Here is an 11,295-nt window from a genome sequence, read left to right on the forward strand (position 1 = left end):
CTCGTGATGGGCCATCTATAGATCACCAGATATGCCTCTTCCATCTCTTGGTAGTCTTTCTTGTGAACTTTAGGGAAGTACCTCTTGGTACTCCCTGGAGTACCACCTATATTTCCTTATCTCTGGCTGACTGATGAGCTTTGCACCACTGACTTGAGGAAGTAATCTGAAGTAATTGCTTCTCAGGTATCACTTTCTTTCATTGCTTGATGTCAGTTTTCTGCGAAATGGAGGCTAGAGTTTTTAGTGGTTTAAACTGAAAGAGCATCTGTGCTCCTAGTTATTCCATTTTATTTTGTGCCTATTATTTTTTGTGCTCTTTTCTTCAATATAAAACATTTTCTGAAGTTCTAGATTTTTGAAAACCTGGAGTGATTAAGAATCATAAATTGATGCTTTGCTTATTATAAGTATTCCTCTTTAGTTGTGCTTAAATTTTATATTCTCTTAAAAGTCGTTTTCAGTATTCAGTAGTCTCCCTTGATCTGTGTCCCTCACTCTCTCCTGCTCTCTTTTCCCCTTCCTCTCCTTATGGTCCCCTGCCAGGTCTCTCCTCTTAGACCTCTGAGTGCAAACATATGGTATCTATCCTTCTCTGCCTGACTTATTTCGCTTAGCATGTCACCCTCAAGGTTCATCCACTTTGCTACAAATGGCCATATTTCATTCTTCCTCATTGCCATACTGAAAACGAACCATGGACTGAAGGAGAAGGAGGAGGGAGGTAGGAAGGGATGGTCATGGTTGGGGGCACTTGTGGAGAGAAGCACTGGGTGTTATATGGAAACCAATTTGACATAGAACTATTAAAAAATTTTAAAAATGACAAAAAAGTTTAAAAAATCATCTGTAAAAAAATAAATCATTCTTCCTGAAAAAAAAAAAAAGTCTTTTTGTTTGGTTGCATTGTATGTTTCGTCCCTCGCTTTACAAAATAGGTAGCAGACACATGAAAAGATGATCAACATTATGCCTCATCAGGGAAATACAAATCCACCTACAATGAGATATCCTCTCACACCAGTCAGAATGGCAAGAATTAACCACACAGGAAACAACAAGTGTTGGTGAGGATGTGGAGAGATCGGAATCCTCCTGCACTTTTGGTGGGAATGCAAACTTGTGCAGACACTAATATTTCCTCAAAACATTAAAAAGTGAAACTTTCCTACAATCTAGTAATTGCACTACTAGGTATTTACCCAAAGGATACAAAAATAGTGAATCAAAGAGGCATATGTACCCTGATGATTATAGCAGTGTTATCCACAATAGCCAAATTATGGAAAGAGCCCAAATGTCCATTGACTGGTGAATAGATAAAGAAGGTGTGGTTTATATATATGAAATCTTGCCATTTGCAATGACATGGATGGCATAAGAGACTATTATGCTAAGTGAAATAAGTCAGTCAGAGATAACAAATACCATATGATTTCACTCATATGTGGAATTTAAGAACCAAAATAGATCCACTTAAAGGAAGCAAAGAGAGACAAACCAGGAAACTGACTTTTAACTACACAACAAACTGAAGATTAATGGAGGGTAGGTGAGTGGCAGGATGTGTTAAATAGGTGTTGGGTATTAAGAAGGTCACTTGTGATGAGAACTGGGCGTTGTATATAAGTGGTGAATCACTAAATTCTACACGTGAAGCTAATAGTTCTCTGTATGTTAACTGACTGGAATTTAATAAAAACTTAAGAAAAAACAACCAAAATGAGTAGCACTCTTTGTTACGTAATGGAAGTTTATTGTCATTTGGGGTGAATGTTTGTGGTAGGAACAGCAGGGAATGTAGGACGTGAGATACCATACAAAATCTTGCAATCTGGCTTAGACCCGAGTCAAGCGCCCATTAAATGTTGATTTGTAGAAATATCCATAGTAAAATATTTATAATACTTTGCACCCTTCCTATAAGTAGATGGGTTTTGCCACCCCTTGAATGTTTGCTGCCATTATGGCTTGATTTTACCTAGTAGTTACTCTCATGGAATAGTTTAGTGGAAAACGAGGAATATGAGAAGTGTAAGTTTGGTTGCTTATTTTGAAGTATCTGTGGAACTGGCAAAAAGAGAAGTGATTATCTCAGGATTTTAAATTTTTGACTCAAGGCATGAAAAAGGAGTTAGGAAACTATGACCTCAAAAAAAAAAAAAAACAAAACACAACACCTTTTCTCTTTTGTAATTACAGGACGGAATCTTTTGGAAACCAAACCCAGTTTAATCTTGTGGATGAATTAATTTTGATGCAAATTGAATTCACAATCTTCAGGGATCACTAGAGGGCACACGTTAGTAGATTTTACTGAAGTCCCAGAGAAGCAGACAGTTAATAAGCTGTTCAAAGTTTTGACCTTGTTTTGTCAGAAAAACATGTAATGCCCTCTTTTGAAGTAATTTTCTTGCAGGATAATGCTGAACTTGTTCAAGCTGCCTTCCACATTATTTCCTTGCTTGGGAGTCCTGCAACAGACTCAAGTTTAAACAGATTCCAGGGAATTGGATGCACAGGATGACCTAGAAAAAGGCAATATATATACAAAAAGAATTTCAAGACAGCAAATTTATATTAACAATAACCTGTGGAATATCTACGAGAATAGATCATAAGAGTTTTGGAATCAGGAAAAAGTGTGGAATATCTATAAGAATAGATCATAAGAGTTTTGGAATCAGGACAAAGTGAGTGATATTAGATACATATTTCTTTATTTTAGAAAATCTTTTTAGTTTTCTAATTCTTTGAAAGGAATGCCATCTTTTTTATTGAGTCTTGCTTATTCCGTAGCGTATAAATGAAAGGGTTCATCAACGGGATAACTGAGGTGTTGAGCAATGACACCACCTTATTACTGGCTACTCCTTCTTTGGCTTGTTTGATGCAACTTCCATAGGTGATGGAGACTACGATCATGTGGGAGGAACACGTGGAGAAAGCTTTTTTCCTTTGCTGAGCTGAAGGGAGTCTTAAAATCGTCTTGATGATGTATGTGTAGGACATAATTACACAGACTAGTGTGCCTATGAGGGTCAGCACAGCCATGATTAAAACAAGTTGCTCTATAAATTGAGTGTCTGAGCATAGAATCTTCAGAAGAGGAGATGCATCACAGACAAAATGGTCAATGAGATTAGAGTTACAGAAATCTAGCTGAACTCCCAGGCTAAGTGGTGGAAGTATGACGATTAACCCAATCATCCAACAGCAAAGGACAAGAATGGCACAGACTCTTTCATTCATGATGGTCGTGTAGTGCAAGGGCTTGCAGATGGCCACGTAGCGGTCATAGCACATGGCAGTTAGAAGAAAAAATTCTGTTGCTCCAGTGAGGATGCCAAAAAATAATTGGATCAGACAGGTGTTATAGGTAACACTTTTGTCCCCAGTTGTCAGGCTGTACATGAATCGAGCAACACAGACAGTCGTATATATTATTTCTAAGATGGAGAAATTCCGAAGGAAAAAGTACATGGGTGTTTTGAGGTGAGAGTCACCCAGAGTGAGGAGGACAATGATTAGATTTCCAGCAACAGTGAAAATGTAGGTGAAAAACAGAAATACTGAGAGAATAACCTGTAGTACTGGGTTATCTGTCAATCCTAGTAGAATGAATGTTATTGCAGAATGATTCTTCATCACTGTCTTCAGATATATAATCAGTTTGTATTAATAAATCACAAACCTTGATTCTGAGGAATAGAACATAGAATCAATATTTCAATAGCACTGTTACATTTTAGCACTTTCATTTGATTATCAGTAATCTGATGTAAAGTTATTGCCTCATGCTTCATTTCCCTGGACTCTGCTTTACCTTGGTCTTGAGAATGTGGTTTATAGAAAAGATTCCTCGGGAGTTTCATTTCAACTCTAGTTACAGATTATAATTTTTGTAAAGGTTTATTCATTTTTGAGAGAGACAGAGAGGCAGAGCATGAGCAGGGGAGGGGCAGAGAGAGACGGAGACACAGAATCCGAAGCAGGCTCCAGGCTCTGAGCTGTCAGCACAGAGCCTGACATGGGTCTTGAAGTCACAAACGGTAAGATCACAACCTGAGCTGAAGTCCGGTGCATAACCAAGTGAGCCACCCAGGCACCCCCAGGACCAATTTTAAAGTAGATAGAAAATGCCACAATGATTTCACAGTCCTCTGGTATTAGAGCAGCCATTATGGCAGCAGGAGATCCATGAATGTGAATAAATAGACAAAATATGTATAAAATTGCTCGTCCACCATTTGTCAGTACAACATATCAGCAAATCATTTTCATACCCTATCATAATATAATAGTATCATGCTTGGTTGTATTATTTTCCATGCTTTGCAACACTTTTCCCTTTTAAATAAATTTCTTAATCTCCCCAACATACTAGAAAAGCCTTTACTGCATGAGCAAACTAGGGAATTACCATGAAATTTCTTGAGTCCCACACTGCCACAGGCTATCTTCTTTGCTCTCCTTTTATAATGGACTGAATTATTTGAGTCTTTGTTTCTCCCTTATATCCGTTTGATCACTCTCTGTTTTATTTCCTCTTCTGAATTCCTGTTTCAGCCTCTCTGTTGTCTAGAATCTTACCTTTCCCAAGAATTCCCAGTACACTGACAAGTAGGATGTTCTGATGTCCTTCCTAGAGAACAGAATTCTGTCCTGAGGTTTTCAGGATTCATATTAAAGTTCTGTAGTTTACACATAGATGTTTCAGCTTCCAAGGCTCCTTGTCTTCTAAGGCTCCTTGTCACTCTACTAATAAGATAACATCTAGATCCTCCTAGATGGGCAGACATAGGGGAATACCATTTGGGTTAAGAAGTTGCCTTCTTTGCCATGAATTCATTCTCTGAAGATTCACTTTGCCTTTGGAAATGTCACTAATCATAGCTACCCCTACCAATGCTCACATTTAATGTGGATTAAATATGATATGGAGAATAAAAAACCTAGTAATTATGTATGGATATTCTTTTGTTTTTCTTTTATAGTTTATTGTCAAGTTGGTTTCCATGTAATATCCAGTGCTCATCCTGACAGACAAGTGCCCTCCTCCATGCCCATCACCTCCTTCTCCTCTCCCCCTCCCTATTCAGCCATCAGTTTGTTCTCAGCATTCAAGAGTCGCTCACGGTTTACCTCCCTCCCTCTCCCCAATTAGATTTCCACCTTCCCCTCCCCCATGGTCCTCAGCTAAGTTTCTCCTCTTACACTTATGAGTGAAAACATACAGTATCTGCCCTTCTCTGCCTGACTTGTATCACTTAGCATGACACTCTTGAGTTCCATCCATGTTGCTAAGAATGGCCAGATTTCATTCTTTCTCATTTCCATTTAGTATTCCATTGTATATATACCACATCTTCTTGATCTGATATGGATAGTCTTAAAAGCTGAAAAATCATAATGCATTCTTATGAGTTTCCCTTTAAGACTGTCTCCCTGTGTTACTTTTGAGGATCCTGTCAAAAAAACCATTGTCACCACCTTCCAGGAAGCTGTTCAGTACTTTTACATTTCTCACATTTCCTACCTATTCATGTACCCTTCCTAGCAATTGTGGCAATACTGTTCTAAGAAGTATCAGAGCTGCAATTTGATCCAGGTCAAACCTGACTAATGTTTAGATGTTTCTAGGGAACCTGTATTTTTAGGATATGGGGAAATTGCTTATCCTTACTCAACGCTAATAATTACAAATTAGTTAAAATGTTAGCTTTTCAAATGTTTCCTAGCCACAAACAGTATACTTGGGGCATCTGCATTTCTTCAATATATGTCTAGAATGAGGAGCACCTAGGGGGCTCTGTTGGTTAAGTGTCCGAGTTCAGCTCAGGTCCAGATCTCATAGTTTTTGAGTTCAAGTCCCACATCAATCTCTCCACTGTCAGCAGGGAGCCCAGTTCAGATCCTCTGCCCCCATCTCTCTTCCCCCTCCCTTTATCATGCTCTCTCTCTCACTCTCTCAAAACTAAATAAATATTAAAAAAATAAATGACCGGAGTGAAATCTCTATGAGGCACCAATTATTTTGTAATATGAATTTTTATAAAGGTTGCATTAAGCTATTCTCTACAAAATACCTTAAGTGTTTTTCCCTCTGTTTTCAGGGAAGGCATCATTTTTTTGTTCCATTGAGGAGAGTTTCTGCAGTGTGATAGGCTTATAGGATAAAGGGTTTGCCTGAGAAGCAGCAAATAAATAATGCATGCTCATGCAGAAATTGCTTTCCTACGCCAAGACATTAAGCCACATGTCTTTTCACTTAGTGCCTTAGAAGGAATGTTTTTCTCCATTTCCTTCTACCTGTCTCCCTCAGTGCCATGATGTTGGCCAATACACTTACCCTCGGTTAATGTCACTGGATTATACACTATTATGTATCATAAAATGTGTCCTCAATTTGATGGAAATGGCTGAAATGAGATTTGTAACACACTCCATATAATATTTTATTTGGCTTTAAATTCTCAATTGTAACTTTGATTTATTTAAATAATAAGAAAAGAGCTCATATATTTACTCACGTTGTGATCTTCCCTGGTGCTCTTTTTTATTCCTTTTGGTAGGTTTAGCAATTTCTATCTGAGAGATTTCCTTTAATATTTCTTGTGAAACAGGTGTGCTGGTAATGAATTATTTTTGTTTTTTTAATGTCTGAAATGTCTCTTTCACCTTCAGGTTTGAAAAATATTTTTGATGGGTAGAATTCTAGGTTGTCACTCCGCTCCTACTTTAAGGATGTTCTGCAGTTGTCTGTCTGTCTTGCATTGTTTCCATGAAGAAGTATGTTGTCATCCTTTTATTTTCTTTATTTTATGTAATAAGAGTTTATTCTTTGCTTTTAAGTAATTTTAAAAATTGTTGTGCCTCCATGTTTCCTGTGGCTAGGCTTAGCTGAGCACGTCTGATTAGTGGATTTATATTTTCCATTTTTTGAAGCTTACAGTATTTTGAAATATTTTCATTCATTTCTTCAAATACTTTTTGAGTCCTTCCTTTCTCTGTTTTTGAGGAGCCTTTAATTGTACAGTATATGAGGCCTTTTGGATTTGTGTCACAGTCCCTGATGCTCTTAATTTTTTTTCTTTGTATGCTTTATATCGTTTTAACTGCTGTTTTTTAACTAATTTTTTCCTGCAATATTCTGATAATAATCTATATTTTTCTTACAAAGTATATTTTCATCTGAATAAGTTTGATTGGGATCTTTTTAATAATTTTTCTTTATTTTTCTTTCTTTTTTTTAAAGTGTTTTACTTATTTTTAAGAGAGAGAGAGAGACAGAGAGAGAGAGAGAGACAGCGTGAGCAGGGGAGGGTCCGAGAGCGACGGAGACACAGAATTCGAAGACAGGCTCCAGGCTCTTAACCTGCTGTCAGCACAGAGCCTGATGTGTGGCTTGAACTCACCAAAGGCGAGATCATGTCCTGAGCTGAGGCCGGAAGCTAAACTGACTGAGCCACACAGGCGCCCCGTATTTTTTTTTTTAACATACTTACTTAGCCTCATTTTTCTGTATCTTCTGCAGTATTTGAAGCATAGTTATGATTATTGTTTTAACTGTATTTTGTTTTAACTGTGTCATTTGTGCCATTCTGGGATCTATTTGTATTGATTGTTCCCTTATACGTTGCATTTTTCTGCCTCTTTGCATGCCTGGTAAATTTTAATTATGCCAGGCATTATGAATTTCACCTTCTTGAAGGCTGGGTGTATCCCTTTAAACATTCTTTAGCTTTGTTCTGGTATCACATGAATTACTTGGAAATAGTTTTATCCCTTCAGGTAGTGTTAATCTGTTTACCCAAGTTGTTATCTTTCCTGGTGCTCTTTTTTCCTTTTGGGAGGTTCATGTTTAGCTTACTGGACCAGAGCAATGGTTAAGCTGCTGATTTCTTCCTCTCAAACTGAGGCAAATCTTTCTGAATAATACCCAGTAAATTAAGAGATTTTAAATTCTTTTTGCTGTGAATAGGAACCATTTTCCTTCTTATGTGAGCTCAGAATATTGTTCTTTGCAATCCTTTTGGATTTTTCTTACCTCAGTCAGGTAATTTTCTTACACGTATATGCTGATTAGTACTCAGCTGAATGCTCGTGGTGGGCCATCTATAGATCACCAGATATGCCTCTTCCACTTCTTGCTACTCTTTCTTGTGAACTTTAGGGAAGTACCTCTTGGTACTCCCTGGAGTACCACCTATATTTCCTTATCTCTGGCTGACTGATGAGCTTTGCACCACTGACTTGGGGAAGTTATCTGAAGTAATTGCTTCTCTGGTATCACTTTCCTTCATTGCTTGATGTCAGTTTTATGGAAAATGGAGGCTAGAGTTTTTAGTGGTTTAAACTGAGAGGGTATCTATGCTCTTAGTTACTCCCATTTGATCTTGAACCTATTATCTTCTTGTGTTCTTTTCTTCAATATAAAACATTTTCTAATGTTCTAGATTTTTGAAAATCTCGAGTGATTAATAATCATAATTTGCTGCTTCACTTTTTCTAAATAATTCTTTAGTTATGAATATTCCTGTATAAAATTTTTTTTAGTTATGAATAATTTTATATTTTCTTACAAGTCTTTTTGTTTGGTTGCATTGTATGTTTGGTCCCTCGCTTTACAAAATAAGTAGCAGACACATGAAGAGATGATCAACATTACTCCTCATCAGGGAAATACAAATCTAACTACAATGAGGGGCACCTGGGTGGCTCAGTTGGTTAAGCGTCCAACTTTGGCTCAGGTCATGATCTTATGGTTCATGGGTTTGAGCCTTGCATTGGGCTCTGTGCTGACAGCTAGCTCAGAGCCTGGAGCCTATCTTCAGATTCTGTGTCTCCCTCTCTCTTTGACCCTCCTCTGTTCATGCTGTCTCTCTCTCTCTCAAAAGCTAATAAAACATTAAAAACAAACAAACATCAAACAAAAAACAAATCCAAATATAATGAGAGATACCCTCACACCATTCAAAATGGCAAGAATTAACCACACAGGAAACAAGTGTTGGTGAGGATGTGGAGAGATGGGAATCCTCTTGCACTGTTGGTGGGAATGCAAATTGGTGCAGCCGCTAATGTTTCCTCAAAACATTAAAAAGTGAAAGTTTCCTACAATCCAGTAATTGCATTACTAGGTATTTACCCAAAGGATACAAAAATAGTGAATCAAAGAGGCATGTGTACCCTGATGTTTATAGCAGCATTAGCCACAATAGCCAAATTGTGGAAAGAGCCCATGTGTCCATTGACTGGTGAATAGATAAAGAAGGTGTGGTTTATATATATGAAATCTTGCCATTTGCAATGACATGGATGACATGAGACTATTATGCTAAGTGAAATAAGTCAGTCAGAGATAACAAATACCATATGATTTCACTCATATGTGGAATTTAAGAACCAAAATAGATCAACTTAGGGGAAGCAAAGAGAGACAAACCAGGAAACTGACTTTTAACTACACAACAAACTGAAGATTAATGAAGGGTAGATGAGTGGCAGGATGGGTTAAATAGGTGTTGGGTATTAAGAAGGTCATTGTGATGAGAACTGAGAGTTGTATGTAAGTGGTGAATCACTAAATTCTACACGTGAAGCTAATAGTTCTCTGTATGTTAACTGACTGGAATTTAATAAAAACTTAAGAAAAAACAACCAAAATGAGTAGCACTCTTTGTTACGTAATGGAAGTTTATTGTCATTTGGGGTGAATGTTGGTGGTAAGAACAGCAGGGAATGTAGGAGATGAGATACCATACAAAATCTTGCAATCTGGCTTAGTCCTGAGTCAAGCGCCCATTAAATGTTGATTTGTAAAAATATCCATAGTAAAATATCCATAATACTTTGCACCCTTCCTATAAGTAGATGGGCTTTGCCACCCCTTAATTGTTTGCTGCCATTATGGCTTGATTTTACCTAGTAGCTGCTGTCACGGATTTAGTGGAAAACCAGGAATATGAGAAGTGTAAGTTTGGTTGCTTATTTTGAAGTATCTGTGGAACTGGCAAACAGAGAAGAGATTATCTCAGGATTTAAATTTTTATCTCAAGGTATGAACAAAGAGTTACGAAACTATGACTTCCCTAAAAAAACCTTGTAAGATGGAAACTTTTGGAATCCAAATCCAGTTTAATCTTGTGGATGAATTTATTTTTATGCAAATAGATTCACAATCTCCAGGGGTTACTAGAGGGCACACATCAGTAGATTTTACTGAAGTGCAGGAGAAGCAGACATTTAAATGCTGTTCAAGGGTTTGATCTCTTCTTGTCTGAAAAACATGTAATGGCCTCTTTTGAAGTAATTTTCTTGCAAGATAATGCTGAACTTGTTCAAGACTCATCCCCCTTTATTTCATTACATGGTGTCCAATAACAGACTCAAATTCAAACAGACTCTAGAGGATTGGATACATTGTATGACCTAGGAAAAGGCAATATATACACACGAAAAGAATTTCAAGAGAGCATATTTATATTAACAATAACTCGTGGAATATCTATGGGAATAGACCATATGAGTTTTGGATCAGGATAAAGTGAGAAATGACATGAGATATACATTTTTTAACTTAAAAAATCACTTTAATTTTCTAATCCTTTGAAAAGAATGCCATCTTTTTAATCGAGTCTTTGAGGGCTTGTTTGACTTGCTTATTCCGTAGCGTATAAATGAAAGGGTTCATCAACGGGATAACTGAGGTGTTGAGCAATGACACCACCTTATTAATGGCTACTCCTTCCTTTGCTGGTTTGACATACATGAAGATGCAACTTCCATAGGTGATGGAGACTACAATCATGTGGGAGGAACACGTGGAGAAAGCTTTGTTTCTTTGCTGAGCTGAAGGGAGTCTTAAAATCGTCTTGATGATGTATGTGTAGGACATAATTACACATACTAGTGTGCCTATGAGGGTCAGCACAGCCATGATTAAAACAAGTTGCTCTATAAATTGAGTGTCTGAGCATATAATCTTCAGAAGAGGATATGCATCACAGAAAAAATGGTCAATGAGATTAGAGTTACAGAAATCTAGCTGAAGTCCCAGGCTAAGTGGTGGGAGTATGACGATTAACCCAATCACCCAACAGCAAAGGACAAGAATGGTGCAGACTCTTTCATTCATGATGGTTGTGTAGTGCAGGGGCTTGCAGATGGCCACGTAGCGGTCATAGCACATGGCAGATAGAAGAAAAAATTCTGTTGCTCCAGTAAGGATGATAAAAAATATTTGGGTGAAACAAGCGTTATAGGTAACATTTTTGTCTCCAGTTGTCAAGG

The 11,295-nt window shown here is 37.4% G+C and overlaps 2 protein-coding genes across 2 annotated transcripts in view; both read right to left on the reverse strand.

Moving 5' to 3' along the window:
- Window positions 1-2,745: 2,745 nt before the first annotated feature.
- LOC115304884 (olfactory receptor 6C2-like) lies at window positions 2,746-3,648 on the reverse strand. The gene has a single exon (XM_029955218.1). It carries the CDS (start codon window positions 3,646-3,648, stop codon window positions 2,746-2,748), a length of 903 nt encoding a protein of 300 aa, XP_029811078.1.
- A 6,955-nt stretch (window positions 3,649-10,603) lies between these two features.
- Window positions 10,604-11,295, reverse strand: part of LOC115305163 (olfactory receptor 6C2-like) — a 13,246-nt gene continuing 12,554 nt past the window's right edge. The window contains exon 4 of the mRNA XM_029955471.1: window positions 10,604-11,290. Within this exon, the coding sequence (XP_029811331.1) occupies window positions 10,604-11,290 (687 nt within the window). The remainder of the gene's footprint in view (window positions 11,291-11,295) is intronic.

The sequence above is a fragment of the Suricata suricatta genome, chromosome 10 (genome assembly GCF_006229205.1).
Source record: "Suricata suricatta isolate VVHF042 chromosome 10, meerkat_22Aug2017_6uvM2_HiC, whole genome shotgun sequence".
NCBI classification, from domain to species: domain Eukaryota; kingdom Metazoa; phylum Chordata; class Mammalia; order Carnivora; family Herpestidae; genus Suricata; species Suricata suricatta.

Coding starts and splice junctions, on each gene's coding strand:
- LOC115304884 (XM_029955218.1), bottom strand. CDS start 3,648: ATGAAGAATCATTCTGCAATAACATTCATTCTACTAGGATTGACAGAT.